This window comes from Meles meles, chromosome 18 (assembly GCF_922984935.1).
Source record: "Meles meles chromosome 18, mMelMel3.1 paternal haplotype, whole genome shotgun sequence".
Taxonomy (NCBI): Eukaryota; Metazoa; Chordata; class Mammalia; order Carnivora; family Mustelidae; genus Meles; species Meles meles.
The window spans coordinates 14,142,584-14,165,304 of NC_060083.1; the positions used below are offsets into that span (position 1 = coordinate 14,142,584).

Below are 22,721 nucleotides of genomic sequence, written 5' to 3' on the forward strand. Positions count from 1 at the left end.
GCAGCGGGAGAACGGTGGCGCTGAGCTCTTCAGTGGTGGGCATGGCTGCAGCATGGACCCAGCCCCCAAGGCCCCCGAGTTCCCCGTGGGGTCTGCAAGCACAGGGCTCTGGGGAGGGACCTGTGGCTTTTCTGGGGAGTGTGCGGTGGGCCAGCCAGAGTGTCCTGAAATGACTGAGGGTCCTCGACACCGTTTCCATCATGGCCTTCCACGACCTGGGCCTGCTGACAATCTAACCTCATGGCCCTCTTCTCCTCTCCGCCCCTCCTGCTGGAACAACGCTCTAGACGACCAGCCTGTTTATTTCCCCCTCAAGTCGACTTTTAGTTCTTCTTAAAGCAATGCACGTCCCCAGTGTGGAAAGGCAAACAGCACGACAAGTCCTGCAAGAAGTACAAGGATACTCCAGCAGCCCCCTGTTCCCAACCCCTGGGACAAACAGGAATGGAGCATCTGGTGTGTGCCGGGCTCTGTTCTGGGCACTGGGGACACCACAATGTCCTCAAAAGAGCAAGTCTCCCCCCGCTCCCACAATTGAGATTCTAGTGGGACTGACTGCAACCCCTTTAGCTTTTCCTTCCTTATTTCTCCATCACATGCTTTGATGGCCATTCCTGTCTTTCTTTTTGGTTTTAGACAGTATCTGATAGCTTCCTGGTTTGGAGGATGAGGGTTCAGTTCTCTTACACGTGGACCTCTGTGGCTCTCCTCCCCCAGGAGCCCAATCTCATGGCCCCAAACTGTGGGGCTACATCAGTCTTTGGTGTTTACAGTATTGTGATTATGGAAATGCTGTTTCCAGCTGAGCTGCGCAGTACTTTATGACTACGTTCTCTATTGTGTGTGTTTTGTTTTGCAGGAGCTTACCTACTGACTTTTGTCCTTTTGGTGTCAAGGTGGGCACTCAGGGGATCCTTTCAAGCTGGAGGCTCATGACCTTTGTGTCTGGGAAGTTTGGGAGGCATAGCTCACTGCTCCTTTTACAAACTATTAACTCATTTTGTTTCCATGCCCACCTGCCCCACCCTCCAGGGGGACCTGGTGCCTCCCAGCTGAGAGTTTCTAAGGGTCTGCCAGGTCGGTGGTCTGGCCTGGGGTTGACCCCTCCTCCTCCAGACCTGATTTCACCTTTCTCCACTCTCTAAGTTGGTCACTGTTTGTCTGTTGATTTGCTGGCTTATTGTGTTGTGGATTCATCTTATCCTGTCCTTGTCTTTTTGTCCTTGTGTGTGTCCTAAAGATTTATTTTATTTATGTCATTTTAGAGGGGTTTTGGGAGGGAAGGGAGAAAAATGTCCCCATTCAGTTCATGGTTAACTCCAAATCCCCTTTACCTTTTCCTCTGAGCATCTATTGTGTACCATGGACTATTTTAGTTCAGCTCCTACCCCCTTTCATCCAAATCTGAGCTCAGACGATACTTCCTCCAGGAAGGCCTCCTTGACTACCCTGTTTAATGATGCCTGTCTGCAACATCACCATACTTTACTTTTGTTCATAGCCCTGACATTTTTGAAATTATTCTATGGATTTACTTCGCGGATGTACTGCCTTCCTTCTCAACCTCCCCCAGAGCTTTGCTCCATGTTCCTCAGTACTTAACACAGAGTCAGGCCAAAGTAGATGCTCAGGAAATAAACGTTGAAGGACGGATGGATTTGAGCTTGGGATCTCTAAGAGGCAAGCTTCAGCATGACTTCAGGAAGAAGCTGGTAATGGTCAGAATTCCCTGGGAATGGAAGACTCTTCTAGTGAAGGAATGAGACCCTTATCATGGGATGGATGGAAGTTGAGGCTTGGGGATGGCTGAAAGGGTATAGAAGCACCGAAGAGAACGGATGCGGGAATTTCCGAGGCCTTGGCTCCAGGTCACTCAGCTACTTCCTAGGGAAGCCAGGTCGCCTTTCGATCCGAAAACAGCTCTGCAGGCGGGTATCAGGGTGAGCTCCGGTCACGGAGTCAGTGCGATCTTGACTCACTTCCGCCTCTTTTCTCTGTGGTCTGGCTGGCGACTTGTTTGTCTCCGTCATTGCACTTGGTGCAAACACCATATGACAGTGATAAGGACAAGTCTGAGGTCCTGGGTTCGTGATGACAAGCGTGAGCCCTATAGTGAAGTACTTGATACACCGTAGGCTGTTCTGATGATGTGGGTTAACACTCTGGTTTCATTCTTCCCGGCAGTGAGAACTTGGCTTGGGCCTCAGTTTCCTTGTCCGTGAGATGAGGGTCTGACCATGCTGACCTGACTGGGTCATGTGAAGTCTCAGCCTTGGAGTGTGACAGGTGTCAATCAACACCCATCCCTGCCTCTCTGGCAGGCAGGACCATGTGTGAGGACCTGGAGACAGACAGCCTCTGGACTGGGCCCTAGACGTGTTCCTGGGGCAGCCTAGGGTTTCTGAGCATATCCTTGCAGAATATTGGGCTGGACAGACCCAGGGGCTCTGTCCAAAACAAGGGCTTGGCATTGTTCCAGAAAGCAGTGGAGGGAGCGCAAGGACAGCTTGTTCTGCTCCGGGAAAGGATGTTGCAGACCATTTAATGGAAGCTCGGCAGAAAAAGGCAGGGAAAACTCTGTCTCCATCTGACAGTTTCAACAATAGTTCTGCCATGATTCGCTGCTTTAGACATCTTTTTGGGCCTCAGTTTTCTTCTCTGTTAAATGGACACGGTAATATTGTTATGCCTCTTGCTGGGCTGCCGTGAGCCTTTCTCCACTCCACAACTGTGGAGTGCTGGGGACACTGCAGGGACAAAGTGGTTACCTTCCTCATGCACCTTGTATCACAGGGAATCCCCAAGATGATGTGTTTAGAGTAGGTGCCCTGCTTTGCTGGCAGAGTCATCAAGCTTGTATGAATTCACCCTTTGATACTTGAGAATGGTGGCAATTTAAGTAAGGCAGGCAAGCCCCTGCCTTCCCTCTCGGTTTTCACCTCTGCACACCATGCCCTTGGAGCCAGAGCCCTAGGAGGAGGCGCCCACTGGCTGCCATACTCTTCCCCGCGTGCCCTCCTGTAGCCTTGGTCCATGGCTTCCTGCTGGTCCAGTGCTGGGCCCGAAGAAACCAGCTCCAGCTCTGGCTTTGCAGGAGTACAAGTTAGACGGAGAGGCAGATGGGGGTGCAGCCGCCGGCAGAGCCGGGGTCCTTGATGTGAGGGCTGGGGTGAAGGAGCTGAGATTGTTTGTCACGGAAAGACTCCCCATTTTATTTTAGAACCGGGCCTTGAAGGAGGATAGGACTGAGTCAGGTGGAGAAGGCAGGGAGGGCATTTCCAGTTAAGGGAATGGCCTTTGCAAACAAAGGTTCAGGGAGGAAAGCTTGGGCTGGGAGTGGCTGCAGTGGGATGACGCCTGGGGAAGTTTCCCGCTTAGGGAGCCCTGGCAGGGTTTGGAGTGTGGCCAGTGCTGTATTTTGGAAGGCTCTCTCTGGCTGCAGTGTGGAGGAACTGGGGGCAGGAAGCAGAGAGAGGAGGGGGAAGGAGTAGAGAGAGGATGGCTGATTCTGCCCGGCCCTAAAGTGTCCCGCTCACGTCCAGCCACCATGCCAGAGATGGTCACCAGAGGGCGTTGTGTGTCAGCAAGCCACGGAGGTCCCTGCCGGTGTCAGGGTGGTGCCGGACACAGTGTGCACGTGGATTGAATCTGTGAATGTGTCTACACCATCTGCCCATTCCACGTGCGTGTTCACACTTGTGAACCCTGCTGTGTTCCTGTGCACATATGTGTTTGGGCTCTGTGGACTTACAATGGTGTGAAAGGGGGCTTGTGGGGTTTTGATCGTGAAGGTGGGTGTGCTGGAGATGTGCCAGAGGTACATATAGGTGAGAACAGCACCCCCCCCCACCATCTCCCATTACTCCAGCCACAGTTATTCCACTAGAAGCCACCTACCTCAGGGCCTTTGCACATGCTGTTCCCTCTGTCTTCATGCTCTTCCACCACATATCTTCTTGACTCCTTCCTCACCTCCCCAGCTCTGCTTAAGTCACCTTCCAGTGAGCCTTTTCTTGACCTCCATCTTTAAAAGTATAGTCCCCACACCCAGTCACACTCCCAGTCCCATCCTTTGTCCCATAGCACTTGCCATCTGACAGAGTATAATGATGTAACCTACACATTTTGTTTGCCTGGCTTGCTCACCAGACCATCATCTCCCTGAGGGAGTTGTGTCTGTCTTGTTCAGTCTTGCACTCTCAGTACTAGGTACACAGTAAGTGCTCAACAAATAGTTGTTGAATGAATGAATGAATGAATGAGCTTCCCCAATCCTGGGTTCTGACCATCCTCTCTTTCCAGTTTCCTGGCTCCCTCCCACCTCCTCTCATGCCCATATCCAAACTTTGGCCACACCCTCTTCCTTCTTGTGTCTCAGTTTCCCCAAGTCTACAGAGAGTGGTGTTACGAATGTTCCTTCTCAGAGTCCGGGCAAGCTGCTGGTACCCTGTCAAACTCCCCTTCTGGTTTCTGAGTGATGATGGAGTTGCTCAGCTGTCCCGTGCTCCAGAGAGGCAGAAGGTGGCCAGCAGATGCTGCTGCACCTCGCTCGGGGGAGAAAGAGAAGCTCCGGGGTGGGGCTTCCTCCCCGGGCAGCAAGGCAGCCCTTCATCCCAGACTGGCCCTCACACGGGGCCCCTTTCCCAACTCCAGCCCTTTGCAGGGAGACTCTCTCTGCTTTTCTACTGACCAGCTCCTACTGATTCTTCAAGGGCCAATCTCAAAGTCACTTCCTCCGAGGAGCCTTCCCTGAGCTCATGCAGGTGGTGTCTGGTTCCTTCCTGAGGCTCTTGCTCATGAATCTATTTATAGCACCCCACATGGAGTTTTGTGATTCTTGGGCTGTCTGTCAGGCTGCCTGCCTAACCGTCAACTCCTCCAACTGAAGGGCCTTGTCTGAGTCACGGGGGTGCCTGGGAGATTGGCACGAGACTAGAGTCACTCCATCGATGTCTGTGGCATGCTTTTCATGCTTCCTTTGTTCATTCCTCACGTACTTACGAGGCACCTACTATGCACCAGGCCCCGGGCTGTGCATCAGGACTGTAGCAGGGACTGAGCTGGCAAGATTCCTGCCCGGGAAGGGCTGACGGTGTAGAGAGAGAGCTGGATAAAAAAACAGAACAGATAGGAAAGGCATCGGTGGCATGAGTTCTGTGCAGAGAATTAAAACTGATTTGGGGACATGACCAGGAAGGCCTTTTAGAAGAGTTCATTTAAGTGGAGGCCTGCAGGCTGGAAGGGAACCGCCACAGGAATCCTGGGAGGAAAGGGGTTCCAGGCAGAGGAAACAGGGCGGAGGGCCCAAGGCAGGATGGGTATTGACAATGTTCAAGGGGCAGCACTGAGACCCTCAAACATAGCAAGGAACAGAGAAGGGGAGGGGGTGCGTGGGAAGTGTGGAAGTCTGAGCGGATGGCAGGAGTCTGAGCCTAGAAAACCTGTAGGATCAGGATTACATTCCTGGTTGGGAGGTAGCTGCTGCTGGGTGCCCATTTTACAGATGGGTAAGCAGCAGGTCCTGAGGTGAAATGACTAGCCCATGGTCACATGTCCCATTGGGAACAGAGCATTCCACCCACCCAAGGAGTGGTAAGGCTGAGATGGCTTCCTGGAGGAGGGGGCCTGCAGCGTATTTGCAAATATTTCCTGGGCATTTAGGAAGTGCCAGGCCCTAAGCCGGGGACTCCCAAGCCCGAGCTCACGAGCTAATTTCAGAGAGGCCTCACAGTCCCCATGGGACAGGTCAATAAACTGAGGCATGGAGCTGCTCCATGACTGCTAGTAAGTGGCAAGCTGGCATTTAAATCCATACCTGTCTGAGTCCATAGATCATGACTTTCCACTCACTGCCTGGAAAGGGTGAGCCAGAGACGCAGGAAGAGAAAAATGATGATATAAATAACATATCCCCCTTCCTTATCTCATCAGGCCCTCTCCATCATCGCGTGGGTGGGGCCCTGCAGGGATCACCTCCTTTTACGAATGGGCAAGCAGAGGTCAGCACCCCGCTCCAAGCATTTCTAGCAGGAGGTAGAATCTGCTTCCCTCATGTGAGGTCCCTGGCAGACCGCACACTCATGCCTGCCCAGAGGGGAAGGGTTGACCCCTTGACCTTTGCCAGGCCCCTTCCCGCCCTCCCTAGCCCGGAGCTTTCCATCTGAGTCACCTGATCGCAGGGCCAGATTGGTCAGAGGCTCCTAAAATCCCCCTACCTCCACATGGGAGCAGAAGAGAGGACTGGCCTATGTGGCCATTATATACTCTAGACAGTGCGTACACAGACGGAGGCCCCAAGAGCAGAGGAGAAGATAACCAACGGCCCACCTTACTCCCTCCGAGACTGTTTCACCGTGTGGGGAAGGAGAGGCAGTGAAGACACCCCCACGAACAGGAGCCACAAAGCTCACCACCGTGACCCAACGGGTTCCCGGTGCCCTACACTCGGCGGTGGGCGCTCAGTGGATGTTGCAGAGCCGGGAAAAAATGTGCGCACGCTGGGCATTGTGCTTAAGGCTTGTACAACGTTTGGTCAGCCAGGATGGACCATCTGCTAAAGCCCGGGAGGCAGGGCTCTTGCGCAGCGCCGGGAGGCAGGGCTGTCAGGGTCGCTTTTTCACAGAGGCGAAAACTGAGGCTCAGGGGTCACCAGACTTGTCCAAGGTCACCGCCTCTGGAAAGTAGCCACATAGAGGTCTGAACCCCCGTCTCGGCCCGGGGGCGCACTGTAACCCCTCCACAGCACCCCGCCTTCCCGCTCCCGCCATCCCAGGATACCTGGGGTTTTCCCAGGTTACGCACTCCAGGCGGGTGCAAGGAGCGCACTGGAGGGGGGCGCCGCCGGGCTGGGAGAGTGCGGGGGCGGGGCCTAGTGCCTGACAGGCGCGAGGCGGGCTCCGCGAGTCCCGGGCAGGGGGCGGGGCTTGCGTCTGGACAGGCGGCGGGAGGGACCCGGCTCTCGCCAGGGGGGGACCGAGCCGGAGTGGGCCCGGGTTTCCCGGGTGGAAGGCGGGGCTTGACAGACACGGGAGGAGCCGGATTTGGGGCCAGCAGGGGCGAGGCTTGTGCTTGACAGGCAGGGCAGGTCGGTGTTTGATAGGCAGGGGACGGGCCCCGGAGACTGACGGGCCAGTCGGCGTGCAGGGGCGGGGCTTACGTCGGCGCCGTCCGGCCGGGGCCCCCGCGGCGCTGCCCAGTCTGGCTCCGGCACCGCCCGTCCTGGACGCGTATTTGCCGCCGCCGCCGCCGCCTCAGCTCCGCCGCCGCGCCCAGGCCCCCTGCCCGCAGCCATGAGCGCTCTCCGCCCGGGTAGAGCCCGCCGACCTCTAGATTAGTTCTGCCGCCGCCCCTGGACCCGCCTGCACCATGGAATCGCCCGCCTCCAGTCAGCCCGCCAGCATGCCCCAGACCAAAGGTAGGAACGCCTGATAGGGAGCGCAGCTTGATCCCCCACCCCCTACCGCCCCGCGCCCATTCGGGCCCGGACTGCGGACCCCGACCTCGGTCTGTGTGATCCCATTCCAGCCCGTCCCGGACGGAGGCAGCATTCCGGTCCAGAATCCTTCCCTCTTCGGGTCTCCGTCTCAGCCCAGACCTCACCTGGACCCTAGTTTAGGCCTTGGAACTGCTCTCGGCCCGAATTCAGGCTAGGATCTCGTTGTGATCACCCCGCTCCAGATCAGAAACCTCACTCTGACCTCCTCATTTAGGCCTTAACTGCCCCTAGAACAGGAATTCTCCCAACCTGAGTCCCTCAGGTGGATGCAGGTGGGATTCACTCTGATCTGCACCCCGCCCCCACTTCCACTCCCTAGTCTCAGGGCTGTGTCCACACTGGGATTTAAAGGACTCCCCATCAGAGCCCCAGCAGTGCTGCCCTGCTGGGGAATCTCACTGTAACCCCCACCTCCCCCCCATGTGGGTGCCCTGGCTATACTCCAGCTAAGAACTCGCTCCTCTCCCCCAACTCTGTCCATCCTTGTAGGCCCCTCATTGCTCCTTCCCTGTCAGGCCTGCAGCCCTGCAGCCTGGTCCCCCAGGAACCTCTCTTGGCCTCCCACCCCGCCCTAACACACGGCCCCCCTCTCCATCAGCTCCTCCTTGTCTTGACTTGCAAGCTTCTCTCTGCAGTTGGAGAGCTCACCGCCTTTTGCTCCTCGGTATCTCCAGGATTGATCCGTACGGGGCTTGTGCCTGCTGCCTCTGGGTTCAGGGCCAGCCGCTAGGCCAGGGTGCTGGCTGTGCAATGGGCTCACTCTTGTCTTCTCCAAGTAGCCAGCCTTCCTGGAAATTTTTGTGAGGTGGCGGCTGCGGCGGCAAGGCGGCAGGATTTGTCATGCGGGGCGGGGGTGGGGGGGTGAAACTTGGAGGGTGAAAGGGGGATTTTGTGTGTGTGTGTGTGTGTGTGTGTGTGTGCGCGCGCGCACGGAAGAGGGAAGGATGTTTTTGGCATGTTCAAGCCTCAGCAGGCTAGGCTGTGTGAGGTTTCCAAACCGGACATAGCTGTAATGAATGGGCTGCCTCCTTGCTCTCCAAACCTGCTGCTGCCTCGTGCCAGCAGCAGGAGTATCTCTGGACCTCAGTTTCCTTGTCTGTAAAATGGGAGTAATCACACACAGCTTGTGTGGTTTTCTGGGTGTGATACGAGGCAGCAAATCCTGAAGAGTTTCCAGCAGGCTTGGGTGAGGAGGGGAGCGCGGCAGGGTGCCTAGCACACAGTAGGTGCTGAGGCAGGCACAGTTGCCCACACCTTGTTACCGTTTTCCTTGTTCGGAAGGCCTTAGCATGTGGGGTCAAGGCCTTGCCTCTGTCTGGGTTGCAGCTGCATAGTGAGGTGGAGAAAGGTAACAGATGTCACTCAGTGGGCCTCTGCTCAGGGGCTGATCCTACCTCTCTTTCTCAGGAGGGGCCCAGGCACCAGAAGGGCCTGTGGGGTCCTGGGGAGGGTGTGGGTCCATCTCCGCCCCTGCGGCCAGCAGCTGCGGTGGCTGGGGGCCAGAGCCCGGCTGGCCCGGTGGGCAGGGTAATTACGTCTTACGTAAGTGGGAGGCCGGATCCCTGACCATTGCCCAACCACTGTGAGTAACTCAGGAGGCACTCAAGGGGGGAGGCGGCTGGGGAGGGACTTGCACTGCACAGACCTCGTGGAGCTTGGGAGCTGGGAAATCATATGCTTCTCCATTCTGGAGAACCAGGAAATCAGACCCTTCTTTTCTCTAGCTTGGGGTCTGTGCCTGGCTTGGTCAGTGCTGTGGGACTTAGGGCAGGTCCCTCGGCTTCCCTGGGCCACAGTGTTTTCACAGGCAGAAGGAAGAGGATGGAAGTGATGTTTGTCTTCAAATGCTCTTTCAGCTTTTCCAGGCAGGCAATACCTCATCCCAATAAAAGTTTGAGTTGTAGAGTTGTGAAGGGAGAGGGGTCCTAGGTGTGAAGGGAAAAGGGAATTTGGGGAGGCACTGTTTGATTCCCATGTGCTGTGTGATTTGAATCCTGGTATTGCCCTCTCTGAGCCTCTCTGCAGAGAGAGAACCAAGGTGAATTTCCAGTTTGTGGGTCCAGGTAATAGATGGTGCTGGGTGGGTTAGATGGAGGTTCAGGAGGTTCAGGCAAGGCTCAGGGACCTCGTCTGCCTCTTTGGGGTCTGTGGAAGGATATGGTGGGGAACCATAATACCCCCTCACCAAAATCCTGAGACTTGCCACTTATCAAGCTTTTTTTCATGTTCTATGTTCTCTCCCATTCATTCCTCCCAGCCCCATTTCTAGATGTGGAAATTGAGGCTTGGAGGTGGTTAGTGCCTTGCGTAGGGGTCATACAGTTGTAACAGGTGTAGCTGGGGCTCTGTCAACGACTGTATATCTCCAAAGGTCTCCCCAGTGCTCCTTTATGTTCCATTTCTGTGCTGAGCTGGTGGGACCCACCCTCCCCGCACCCCATCATCCTAGCCATTGGGATGCTCTGTTATGCCTTGAATCTGGGTCCTCTCCAGGGCCAGCCTGACCTGGAGCAGGGCCTGAGCTGGAGGTGATGCCTCTTGCGTGCACAGCCCTTTAGAGTTCGGACATTTTCTATTCACTCAGCCTGACCCATTTGACAGATGAAAACCTGGGGCCAGACAGGGCGAGTGGCTGGACTGAGTCCACAGAGCTGGGATTCTCAGCAGGGCCCTCCCCATCCTGGGCATCGGGCCTTCCAGCATTGTGCTCTTCTCCACCTTCTCAGAGGAATCTGAACAAAACAGGGCGTGGTTGGTACTTGACCTTAAGGGAGATTTACCTTTGAGCTTCACCTTTGAGCTTCCTGCCTCGCAGCTGGTGTCCTGCTCTGTGCTCTATGCCACAGGCCTGGGGAGTTTTCCATGAGTGCATGAGGCCCCAGGTCCCACAGCCCTGCGGGTTTTCCCCCAGACTCCTTGCCCACATGCCATCTTTGGCTGGAGTCAGAGGCCAACGGCAGCTGGCCCTGGGGCCAGTGGTCAGGGGCACATTTGCGTGGCGTGGTTTGGGTCTGCTGCTTCAAGCCACATGTGTCCTTGGGGGTACCATATGCTTTCTGTCACCGCCCGCACTGCACTATGAGTGCCGCCCGTGCAAGCGCATCATGGTTGATCTTTGCATGGCTCCCCAGTGGGGACACTGAGGCTTCAGGAGCACTGTCTGTGTCCTGGCCCTGCCTGCCGTGGCCACTGTTCCCCCCTCAACCCCCCGTCCAGTCCTGTTCCTGCTGTCGGAAAGACTGGAGGGTGACACCTTGGGGACTTCCCCCACCCCTGGTGTGACGCACAGGAAACTCTCTATCAGCCAGCCCATGGCTCCAGGCCTGAAAGGAGCAAAGTTCTCAGTTGCCTGTGTGGGGAGAAGGCTCGGGCAGCGGGAGGCTTCCGGTGGGTGAGTCAGCGGGCACTGGGTGCTGACTCACCCGCTGGGCATGCCAGCCCAACTGGCTGCTGCTTAAAGGGGCGATGCCTGCTGGCTGGTGGGTTGGGAGGGGGGGCTCACAGCTGACCTTGCAGGTCAGCATCGAGTCCTCAGATGGGCATCAGAGGTGGGCCCCTTCCTGGACCTCAGACTAGGTTGGGACCTCTGGGCAGGCCCTCCCGGCTCTGCTCCCGCCCCGCCCAGGAACTTCCTCTGTTAGGCAAGAGCCCTGCTTCCTCTTGTTCACAGAACAGAAGCAGGTGGCGGTGGCCGTGCACTGCCTTTGCCCAGGGAATCCTCTGGTCTGCCGGGGGCTCTGGGAGGCTGGGGAGGAGAGGTGGTATGGGGTCGGCCTGAGCTCCTGGGATGGAGAGGTGACCGTGGTCCAATTTCAGGGCAGGCTCGTTTGCTGTGTGATGTTGGCAAAGTTACATTCACTGCGCTCTGTGAATGATTGCAGTGCCCTGGGCATGGCCCACCTTTCCCGTGAGAGGCCTCAGCTTCCTCACCTGCAGACTGGGAATAAGAACTTTTCCTGCCTGGTTGGCTGGCTGGCAGCCACAAGGATGGATGCAGACAGCCTCCTTCCAGTCTTGCTAAGTGTTAGGTAGTGGGCTGGCCAGACTGGCCTCAGTCCCCAAAGAACCTCAACTAGACAGGACGGAGGTGCAGAGCTTGGCTCAGGGAGTAGACAGGCCTGTGTTCAAATTTTTTTTTTTTTTTTAAAGATTTTGTTTATTTATTTGTCAGAGAGAGAGAGGGAGAAAGAGTGAGCAAGCACTGGCAGGCAGAGGCAGAGGGAGAAGCAGGCTCCCTGCTGAGCAAAGAGCCCGATGTGGGACTCGATCCCAGGACCCTGGGATCATGACCTGAGCCGAAGGCAGCCGCTTAACCAACTGAGCCACCCAGGCGTCCCCCTGTGCTCAAATTTTGACTCACTTCACTGCATCCTGACTTCCTCTTGTGCCCTCTCTGACCTTCGGTCTCCTTTTCTGTAACGTGGGAGTAAACACTCTTCCCTTGGAGGATGGTGGTAGAGATTGGAGACAGTGTCTGTCTAATGTGTGGCATCTGTTATTATGTTCTTATTGTTATGGTCATGGCTGGTATTTGGTGATGGGTGAGTAAACAGAACCCTGGACTCTGGAGATGGGCTCGTAAGTCCTGTGACATGAGGAGTCTGACGCTGGCTGCAGGGGCCTGTAATGCCAGCTACAAGGTACCAGGCTCTTTCCCCACTGGTCCACAGGCTGGAGCTGGGGCCTCCCATTGCCTCTTGGGCCTTCCTGGGGAGGGCCTGTGGGGAACAGAGGGGACTGGGGCAGGCTTCTTTGCAGGTCTGCCTCTCCTGAGTACAGGGAAGTGTGGGATGGGGAATCAGGGGATGGGCCAGCCCCTCAGTTGGTAGAACTTCATGTGCCAGGTACAGTGCTGGCTGTGGGGATATTGGGGGTGAGCAAGGAGCACCCTGACTCTCAAAGAGCTCTGCCTAAGGAGCAGGAAGAAGCCTTGGAATCCAGATCCAAGGTCAGGTGTGTCTGTGGATGGGGGTCAGGGTGAGAGGGAGCAGTTGAGCCATGGGGCTAGGTGCAGGGTCTTAGTGGCCATGCAGAGTATTGTCAGGGTCTCAGGAGGGGTGCTGTGTGTCCCTGTTTGTCCCAGAGAAAGAACGCTGGGGGGGGGGGGGTGGCACAGAAAACGCTGTGCAGAGAGCCCTACCCCGGCCAGATGGGGTGATGAGGCAGGCCTGCCTTGAGCTCAGCTCTTGAGATTGGGGCTTACAGCCCTCTGGGGACCATCCTTCTCCACATAGCCCACATGAGTCAGGGTTGCTTGCCCGGCTGCTTCTGTCGATGCCCTCCCTAGTACTGAGCATGGAAACCCCAAAAAGCTTCATATAAAAGGCATGAAAAACTTACAGGGCTGGGCAGTGGCAGCCTGGTAGGTCGTCTGCAGCTCACAGACAGCAAGCCTGGGGGCTGTGTCCAACTCGGGAGAGGGTCACCAGGCTCACCCTGAAGGGCTTTTGTCCCCCTTTCCCTCCTGAGAGGTCCCTGTTACCCTCTCCCTTCCCCAAGGGTCCCTTTCTGGGGTGTCTTGGCTGAGCTGGCATTCCAGGGATTGTCCTGGCTTCTCTGCCCTTCTCCCAACTGGTGCCCTGCTCCTGGGTGGCTCAGCATTAACCCTGTTGACGTCTCCGGGCTGAACCCCAACCTGGCAGATGGGGTCTTCCATTCCTTTTAAACTTTTAAATTGAACTATATCACAGACACCAAAAGGATATATAAAATGTACTTCTGTATTTTAATGAGTAAAAGTAAAATGAAATCTGTGTACCTAATACCCAGCTAAAGAAATCAAACATTACTGTACCCCAAAACCCCCCCCAGAATTGTGCCTCCCTAACAACTGCCCTGACTTTTGTATTGAACTTTTTAAAAAGATTTTATTTGAAAGAGAGAGGGTAGGGAGAGTGAGAGAGCACAAGCAAAGGGAAGGAGCAAAGGGAGAGGAAGAGGCTGACTCCCCGCTGGGCAGGGAACCCGATGTGGGATTCGACTCCAGGACCCTGGGACCATGACCTGATCCGAAGGCAGATGCTTCACCGACTGAGCCACCCAGGCGCCCCTGTATTAATCACTTCTTTATTGTTTTTTGAAATTGAGTTCTAGTGTACGAGGGGCATAGTGACGCTCACCATCCTTCAGAAGGGGGCCTACACTGCCTTGGTGGTGGGGAGAGGCTGCAGCCTGCTGGCTGGGTTCACCGCCATCTTCTGCACTCATGAGCTGTGGGGTCTCAATCTGTATCATGGGGACGATCCTAGAACCTAAATGGCAGGGTCACAGCGAGGCCTCAATGCACTGGTGTATGCAAGTGCTGAGTACGGGGCTGGCTCAGAGCTAGTGTGGCTGAGTGTGGACAGCTGTCCTTGTTGCTTCAAGTGGGTCTGAAACTCCTGGGCCGACTGTGCGGGGCTCAGCCTGTGTAACAGGAACCTGGCAGCTCTTGACTTTCCTCCTCCGCGTCACTGTGCTATTGCCACCAGCTTCCATGGTGCGTCCTCAGGATCGTGCAAGCCAGTGGGTGGGAGGTGACCCGTGAGGGGCCTTGGGTGTCAGGGGAGATGTGGAGAGCTGAGGAGCGTTTCTGTGCACCACTAAGTAGGGGCTGGTGGTCAGAGACCTGCACAAGACTGCTGTGGGTGTGGGGTTGGGGAGATGTTCCCTGACCTCCCTGTCCTTCAGCGTGTCTTCCACTTCACCTCCTGCCTCCATACTAGTGGCACAGCCTGCTCTGGCCCATTGCCTGGGGCAGACCCCAGGATGGTGCGGGGGGGGGGGGGGGGGCCCTCGCTGGGTGAGCCTGTGTGTACTTCCAGGTGGGAGGGGCTGCTTCGAGGCCCAGCTCTGTGCCACCTCCCTCTGTGACCTCCTGGGCCAGTGTTCTCATCTGAACGGAGGGAATGAAACACCTCTGCTGTTGAGAGTGGGGACTGATGAGATCTCTCCAGTTCAGGGACGCCTTGGGTGCTCATTTAATGCTGAATTGGAACCTGAGCTACGTATTGGCCTTTTTACTATCAAGAATACATTTTAGGTCTTCTACACATCGAACCCAGGTTTCATAAGATTTTGTTTCAATGCAAATGATGATAAAAGCAAGAATGGCCTTGGTTAAGGAAAGGGGCTTTTACCATTTTGCAGGAGCAGGAGCATGGGGCCCAGCAGTGCCTCCTGGTGGCCTGGGTGACCTCCCAGTGGCCCCAAGTGGAGACCTGTGAGAGCTCAGCCCACTAGCCAGAGCAAGAGGAGTGCCCCGTCTCCCCGAGGCCCTGGGAAGGTCAGATGTCGCTCTGGGAATGTCCCTCCCTAGTCATAGGCTCTTGAAGCCCGGGATCTGCAGTCTGGGGGTTCACTCGGCAGTCTGGGGCCCACCTTGGCAATGGAAGGCCTTGCAGCCAGGGTGGCCACTGATCCGACCCGTTTTGTGCCAGACATTTCATGCGCAGTGTCTCATTCAGCTGTTGTGGTTACCCAGCAACATGGGGTGTTGTCAGCTCTAAGTCTGACAAGTATACCAGCCTCAAGGGGGGGAGTGACTTGCCCAAGGTCACACAGGTCTGTCTTAGGTCTGTCTTAACAACTCCTGACTCGGGCTCACCTGTCCTGAAGATCAAGGCCATTGGACTCCCCAGGACATCTGGGAGGAAACAGGCTCAGGGAGGAGGTGTGCTTGCCGGTGGTCACACAGCAGCTCAGCAGCTCAGGTCTCCTGGTGCCACAGCCTGTCCTTCTGCACTCACTGCCTATTGGCCTTTGCCACTGGGGCGTGGCAGATGGTCTCGTGGGTGCAGATGAGAGGTATGTGGAGCCAGGATCAGGGGGCCTGTGAGGTTGGGGTCTGTGTTTGAGTGCTGGCATGGGACCCTGCTCAAGTCTCCAGGCCCCTGGCCCCCAAGTCTGCAGTGGCTGGCCTCTGGGGCACCATCCAGGGCTGAGCAAGTCTTGCTGAGCGCCCCCAGGAGGGATGCCAGCGAGCCTGGCTCCCCATTTCTCCCCCAAGGCCCAAACCTGCAGCGGCCCCAGGCACAAGTTTCCACAGGGCTTCTTTCTTCCTTGTTCTTCAATTTAAATTCCTTCCGTGGACCCAGCTGACACTGCATGTGGTTAGGAAAATCTCAAAGGTGCAGGAAGGCGGTCTGTTGCTCCTTGGACTCCTCTGTGAAGAGACCGTCGCTCTCTCTCTCTTAAAATCTGCACGCCGCCTCCTGCATGGAGAGTGCTCAGCACATCATCCTGCCCAGGGGCCCGCTGGACCCTTGCCGGTTCCCTGGGCCAGTCTCTTCATTTTACAAACCCCGCCTCAGTGCTGTCTTCTGGAGAGTGGAGAGCCTGTTCGTCCCCGTGGCTTGGGGCTGCTGCAGGGGTCCACCGAGACGGGATCCGAGGCTTAGCACTGGCCAGGCACACGACAGGTGCGCACAGATGTTGGCGGTGCTGTGTTCTCTCTCTCTGGTGGGAGTTCCCCGAGGTGGGCTTCCGGGTCAGTGGGTGCTTCGATAGGGCCGAGTTGCCTTCACACTGTGAGCTCACGCAAGCACCGGCCCCACAGGGCCAGACTCTGTGCCCTCAGGGTCTTGCCCCCCAACTAGGAGCGGGCCTCCCGCCCCACACCCTCTAGTCGCGCACCACCCCCCACCACCCCACCAGTGCGCTTCTCCCCTGCGCCTGACCCTCTTGGCACTAGAACTTTCCTCCTCCTCGCCCGCTGTGTGTCAGCCTCAGCTCAAATCCCACCTCAGAAAGGTCCCCATCCCTGGCTTGTAAACAATACACACACTGGCTTTGTCTGTTAGTTGCTGTTGCCTGTGGTCCTGGCTCTCCCGTCAGCCCTGGGTTTGGCCCTGGCGCAGCTGCCATCTTGGGAAGGCACGTTCTCGGCCGTTGGGGCTGTGGAGTAGCGTCTCCGGCCCGGGCCTCCTGGGTACCAGCGGCACTGCCAGCAGTCACTGCCGCTTGTCCACGGTTGGAGCCTAACGGTGGGGCAGGGGGCAGCGGCCCGGCTGCTCATTGCCGAAGGGGTGGGCGCTGGGAGGGGGGCAGGCGCAGAGTCCTCCCCACCTGCTCTGTGGATGAGGAAGGCCCTGAGAGGTGGAGGGAAGGGGGTTGCCAAGGGCCTCAGATGCCAGGGCCTGCTCGGGGGCCAGCACTCAGCCAGAGAGAGGGCAGGGCCAGGGGGCTGAGGGGCTCACCTGTCGCTCACCTGTGGGGTGGAGCCCACAGCGCCCTTGGCAGGTGCCACATATATGGTGTTCAGTAAATGACAGAGCCCTTCATCTGCTCTAGGACCTTGCGGACAGGGTGCCGCAGTGCTAGGGATCCAGCTGGCCCCCTGCCTGGGGGAGCCAGGTCTGTCCTCGCTCCCCGCCAACACTTGGTGGCGGTAGCCCCTGAAAACTGCCCAGGGGCCTCCTGTGGGAGGGATGCCACGGGGTAGAGACTCCAGCCTCAGACATATGTGGGCCTGAGTGCCCGGCCCTGCCGTTCGGTTTACCATCTCTGAGCCTCAGTGGTACTGTCTGTGAACTGGGTGCGCTGAGCGCTTCACCCGGACTCGCGCACAGAGCAGTAGCTGGGGCTGGTGTGAGGTCTGCAGTGAGCGGAGATCACTGGGGTCAAAGTGGGGGTGTGGGCTTTGGCTCACGAGAGCCCCTGACACCAGCCGTTTGTTAGCTGCCTGTGTGGCGGGAGCAGGTTGGCCCAGTTGATCTTTCTCTGAGGGACCCGCATAGGATAGAGGTGACGAGCCAAGTGCGGCAGGGGCTGGGAGGAGGCATGGCGGCCTCGAGCCATCAGGCCTCCCACCTCTGCAGGGCGGGCCCGGACACTCAGGGCCTAGGACTTCTCCAGTGGACAGCTCAGGAAGCACCCAAAATACCCCAAAGGTGTGTGGGGGGGTAATACATTGGGAGCAGTCGGTGTTGCTTTTGTCATTGGAAATCAGGGGTTGCAACCCAACATGACGATGTATGGGGGGCTCCCTGTGTGTGTGGAGGCCCCTGCAGCATCCATGGTGAGGGACGCTCCACCCCTCCCCCTCCCACCGTGGATGGACCCTGAGAGCAGGTGGTACCATCCAGCCTATTTCCGCTCTCCCAAGGCCTCAGGGCAGGGGTGACACAGGGGGTGGGGAGACCCCTCTCTCAGGCTTTCTGTTGATGTTTGATCTTTGGAGCTACACAGACCTGTCTTTGTGTCTGCTCCCTACCAGACACTAACTGTCACCTTGGTCAAGCCACATCTCTTCTCTGATCCCCTTGGTATCACAGGTATAAGAAAACATTTTCCTGTACAGAGCAGCTGTCTGGGGCCGAGGGCCTAGTGTTATTTGGGGTCCTGTTGGTTTCCAGATGGCTCCGTCTAATCTTTGCCTGTCAGGCACCACTGCAGTGTGGCCCTGATAACTTCGGAGGACACGCCTGGTAACCCCGAGGCTCACCATGGGTCATTATCCCCATTGCACAGTTGATCTCCGATGTCCAGAGAAGTTAAGGCACTTGCTTGAGGGCATACGGCTAGGAAGAGGCAGAGCTGCAATTTAAACCCAGGCTGCCTGATTCGAGTCAGTGCCCATAAGCGTTTTCCTAGTTGCCCCTGAAGTAGTAACTGTAGAACCATGACTTGTGAGACGTGACAGGAGCGAAGCCAGCAGGACACAGGGAGAAGCAGGGACAAGGGAGCTTAGCTGGAGTGATCAGAAAAGCCGCTTTGACTAGGCGAAAGGTGAGGATCATATACCAGCCAGGACAGAGCTGCAGGGAAGAGTGCTCTAGGCGGAGGGAACAGAATGTGCAAAGGCACTGCGATGGAAAAGAAGGGGCTTATTTAAGGAATGGTGAGTGGGAGGAGATGAGAGCAGGGCCAGGCAGAGGTAGGAGTTGTGGGAGTCCGGGGTGTCTCTCTTTGTGGTCTTGTCCTATCAGCCAGTGGCCGAATTCCTTATTCTCTGCCTGCGGGGGTGCTGAGAGGCTGGAGAGGGCTGAGGACACACTGAAGCCTGGCACTGTGCCCACCGGTGCCAGAGGCCCCGCAGGCTGAGGCTGGCAGGCTTGTTGTGGTTTGCTGGTGCCCGCCCGTCAACCTCTGTTTGTTGTGGTGACGGTCGTCATATTGGGCCCACACCTGGGCAGCCCTGGGCCGCCTGGCCATCTGGGCCCGGCACTGACGTGAATGGCAGACAGTGGTGGTGGCTGGTGGCCTGTGGCCTCTTTCTGAGCTGTCTCCAAGGTGGCCTCACCCACTCCCTCTGACAGCTGGGGAGCTGCTGCACAGAGCCCGTGTCCCTGGTGGGCAGATAGGTGAGAAGGCCAGGACCCTACTCCTTCTTCCCACCCGGCCCATGTGCTTGGAGCAGCCTGTGTCCCGCCCCAAGCCCAGAAGGAGGGGCATGTGGGAGCTCTCATATACTGAGGGCCTCTTTCCTCTTTCACCCACCCGGCCTGTCCACAGGCATAGAGGCTCCCTTGACTGCTAGGGAAACTGAGGCCTGGTGAAGAGGGGCCTGTCTCATGACATTTGCAGATCCCAGGGTGGGAGATGGGTGTGCAGGTTAGGGCCAGAGGAAGGTTAGGTAAGGCCAAGAGCCGGTAGTACAGGGGGGATCTGCTGTGAGCCCCAGGAGACCCCCTAGTGGGTTGTTCTTTTTTTTTTTTTTTAGGGTTTTATTTATTTATTTGACAGAGAGAAGGAGAGAGATCACATGACCGCACAAGCAGGGGGAGCAGCACAGGGAGAGAGAGAAGCAGGCTGCCTGCTGAGCAGGGAGCCCGATGTGGGGCTCCGTCCCAGGACCGAGCTCCTGCCCACGCCACCAGAGGTCAGTGATGACTTAGTCTGACCCAGGGGGAGCACGGATGTGGCCTCAGGAGCCCGCGAGCCTGGATACCTTGCCTTTTCTGTTTTACTCTTTCCATGTAGAATATGCTGGGCCTTGGGAAACTCAGGGAAGCGTCTGGGTCCCTGTTACAGATGTCACAGAGCTCTCTGTGGGGAGTACAGCAGGCCGGTCCCTCCCCCTACAGGGAGAAGCTCCCAGCAGGAGAGGGTGCTGGGAGCGGCTGGCCTGGCCAGTGTGGTCTCGGAGTCACCAGATCTGGGAGCAGCTCCCCCTGAGTCACTGTGCAGCATCTTAGTTCCCTCCAGTAAAGTAAGGCTAAGAACTCCTCCCTCCAGGGTTGTTGGAACAGCTGAAATAGAGGGGAAGGGCCATTTGTGTGGCCAGCAGGCCGTTGCTGGATGAGAGAGAGACCCACTCGGCCTCTGACAGCTGGCCATGTTGTCTCATCTGTAAAATGGGATGAAAACACCTCACACGAGGGCACCTGAGTGGTGTGGTTGGTTAAGCGCACCCTCTCTCTCTTTCAAATAAATGAATAACTCTTTAAAAAATCCAAACAATGGCCACATGCCTCACACGGGAGCTCATGATTAGGCAGCTGGTCTGCCCCGGCGCCGGGCAAGCGATGGTGGCACCCAGTGGGTATTATGTGTGGAAACTTGTTTCGTGCGGCCCCTGGGTTGTTCCCGGACAGGCCTGGGCTTGGGGCAAGTCGCGCTGATGCAGCAGGGTGCTGTTCTAAGTTCTCTAATGATCACTACCATGTAGGTGCTGTTTCGATCCGCTTTGTCTGGTTGAGGATACGGGGGTTTAGAGAAGAATGGGGACTTGCTGAAGGGCACCCGGCCTCTAAGGGGCAAAGGTGGGATTTGAATTTGGGGCAGAGAAAGCACATGATTCGTCTGGGGCCGGCGTGGAGAGAGCAGGGCTCCCACTGGCTCTGGGGTCGAGGACGGTGCCGTCGTGGCCCTGACTTGGCAGTGGGCATGGGGCCAAGTGGGTCAGGCCAGTCCTGAACCCGGGGGCTAGGCAGACCTCCCTCAGAGCAGGCATCTGGGGCCTTGGGTGGCTTCCGTGGGGAGGCTGCAGGTGCCCGGCTGCACCAACCCCGATGCAGATCCGGGACTCTCTTCCCACCAGGGCTCTTCCATTCTGTGGCAAGTCATCTAGCTCTGAGGACAGCTGGGGCCAGGCCTCATCTCCCCAGCAGCAATAACAACCCTATCCCATCCCCTGACGGTGGTGTCAGGCCCTGCCTGGCTGCTGGGTCCAAGTACGTGGGCCTCCCGGCCAGGGACACATGGGGCACTGAGGCCACACAGCGGGATGTGGTGGAAGCTGGATCTGAACCCAGTTCAGAGGTGGCTTCCGGGGCTCGTGTCTCCCAGTGTGCTGTGTACACCCATGGCTGGTGGTGCGGGGCCCCGGGCAGCTCCCACTTCCCCGGGTAGCCGGTGCTTCATCAGGGGCGGCGTGTGAGGTGGCCGGGGAGGGCAGAGCACATAGCGGGGCTATGCCTGGGAGGTGGGAAGGACACTCCCGCAGGGGCTGGCAAGTGGTCTGCATGACTTTGGGGACTCAGGGTCAAGTCCCACCTCTGCCATCTGCATTCTCAGTGACCTGGGAAAATCATGTCCTCTGGACATTGGAGCTCCAGTCCCGGTGGCTAGGAGCGGGGGCCATGGACTCAAGCCGGCCTTGGTCTTCCCCCGTGGGCCCAGATGTGTCCTGCTCTTGCTCTCCTGCCTGTGAGGTGCCGTGGTGGCCTCTCCGGAGGGCATCCCCCATGGAAGCTCCCTCCGCCGTGCCCAGCGCCACCGTGTCCAGCGCTCTGGGACATGCACTCTCTGCTAGCATGGGCCGCACGCTGGGCTCCTGGCCGCCGCTCTCAGCCAGCCCAGGAGCTGTGGTCTTGGAGAGGCGCAGCCCCTCTCCCGTCCTTAGGAGACTGTCTGGTGCCCTGGGGAGGGAAGTGCCTTCCCATGGTGCTCCTGGAAGGGGCGGCAAAGGCGAGAACTTTGCTGGTGGTGGTCCGGGGGCGGGGGGGGGGGGCGAGCAATAGGCAGTTCGCTTCGGTCAGCAGCTCCGCAACCTGCATCTGGTCCAGACTTCCCAGCCGCCCCTGAGAGGGGCCTCTGTGGTCCCAGTGACAGATGGGGAAAGGGAAGCTCAGAAGAGGGGCGGGCAGCAGAGCTGGGACCTGAGAGGAGCTCTGTCTGCCACCGAGGCCCCCCAGGTAGGTTAGCGCCACAAGTGGGAGCAGGAGCTGGGTCAGTTTGCTAGCACTGTGGGCTGGGGGCTCACAGACGCTTCCTGCCTGATGGTCCCAGAGTTCCCTCAAGGTGCTAGTGGGCTGGTTCCCTCTGAGGCTGTGACGGAGGGGCCCCTTCCAGGCCTTTCTCCTAGCTTCTGGATTCCTTAGGGACTCCCTGGCTTCCAGATGGCCTGGCCATCTTCCCCTGTTCTTCTCACATTCTCCTCCATCTGTGCGTATCTGTGTCTGTGTCCAGCTTTCTCCTTTTCTAAAGTCGCCAGTCCTGCTGGACTAGAGCCCACCCTCATGACCTCACTTTAACTTGATCGTCTCTGTAAAGAACCCATCTCCAAACAGGGTAACACTCTGCGGTACCGGGGCTTAGGACTTTAACACGTGGGTTTTTTAGGGGCACAGTTCAGCCCTTACCAGGCACTTAGGACACAGGGCTTCTGCAGGGGGTGGGAGCAGAGGCCCTGGTGAGCACTTTGGCTGCTGGGATGTGGCCCTACTCCCTCGGGGGGTGTCCAGTGGTAGCCTGATGTGTGCCCCGTGGGGGCAGATCTGTGACGGAGTGACCTTCCTTGGAGGTGTGCTCTGGAGGCATCTTGGGTAGCTGTGGGGTGACTGCCTGAGGCCAGCTGCCGGGAGGCCCTGTGGGGCTGGAGCAGGAGATGTCCCTGTGCCCAGAGGCACCAGGACCCCTCAGAGCATTGCCCACCCTGACTGACCCTCAGCATCTGTAACTGTGCTTGGGGCCCCTGATGGCAGGGGGCCCGAGTCATCTCTGTCCCCAGGTCTGTCCCCAAGGGGTGTTGACAGACTGAGCGTTGACCAGGTGCCTCACCTCTTTGTTTTAGGGAAAGCCAAAAGGAAGAAGGACTTACGGATATCCTGCATGTCCAAGCCGCTCGTGCCCAACCCCACGTGAGTCTCAGTTTCTCCCCTGGCTCGGCCTGGAGAGGCTTCCTGGAGGGGGTCGAAAGGAGGGGAGCAGGCAGGGGATGGCGTGTCCCGGAGAGCACCTCGTATGAACTGGGAGCTGGGGGCGTGGTCACAGGGGCTCACAGGCGTCACACCTCCATTCTCCCTTCTCGCCCATCTTGGAGATGGAAGGGTGAGCTCTGGCCATGTCTGTGTGACCGCACCTT

At 57.6% G+C, this 22,721-nt stretch overlaps 1 protein-coding gene across 1 annotated transcript in view; it reads left to right on the top strand.

The window, feature by feature from the left end:
* The first annotated feature begins 7,126 nt into the window (after positions 1 to 7,126).
* Positions 7,127 to 22,721, top strand: part of MAP2K3 (mitogen-activated protein kinase kinase 3) — a 28,725-nt gene continuing 13,130 nt past the window's right edge. The window contains exons 1-2 of the mRNA XM_045984323.1: positions 7,127 to 7,414; positions 22,431 to 22,497. Coding sequence (XP_045840279.1) covers positions 7,366 to 7,414; positions 22,431 to 22,497 — 116 coding nt within the window. The 5' untranslated portion in view covers positions 7,127 to 7,365. The remainder of the gene's footprint in view (positions 7,415 to 22,430; positions 22,498 to 22,721) is intronic.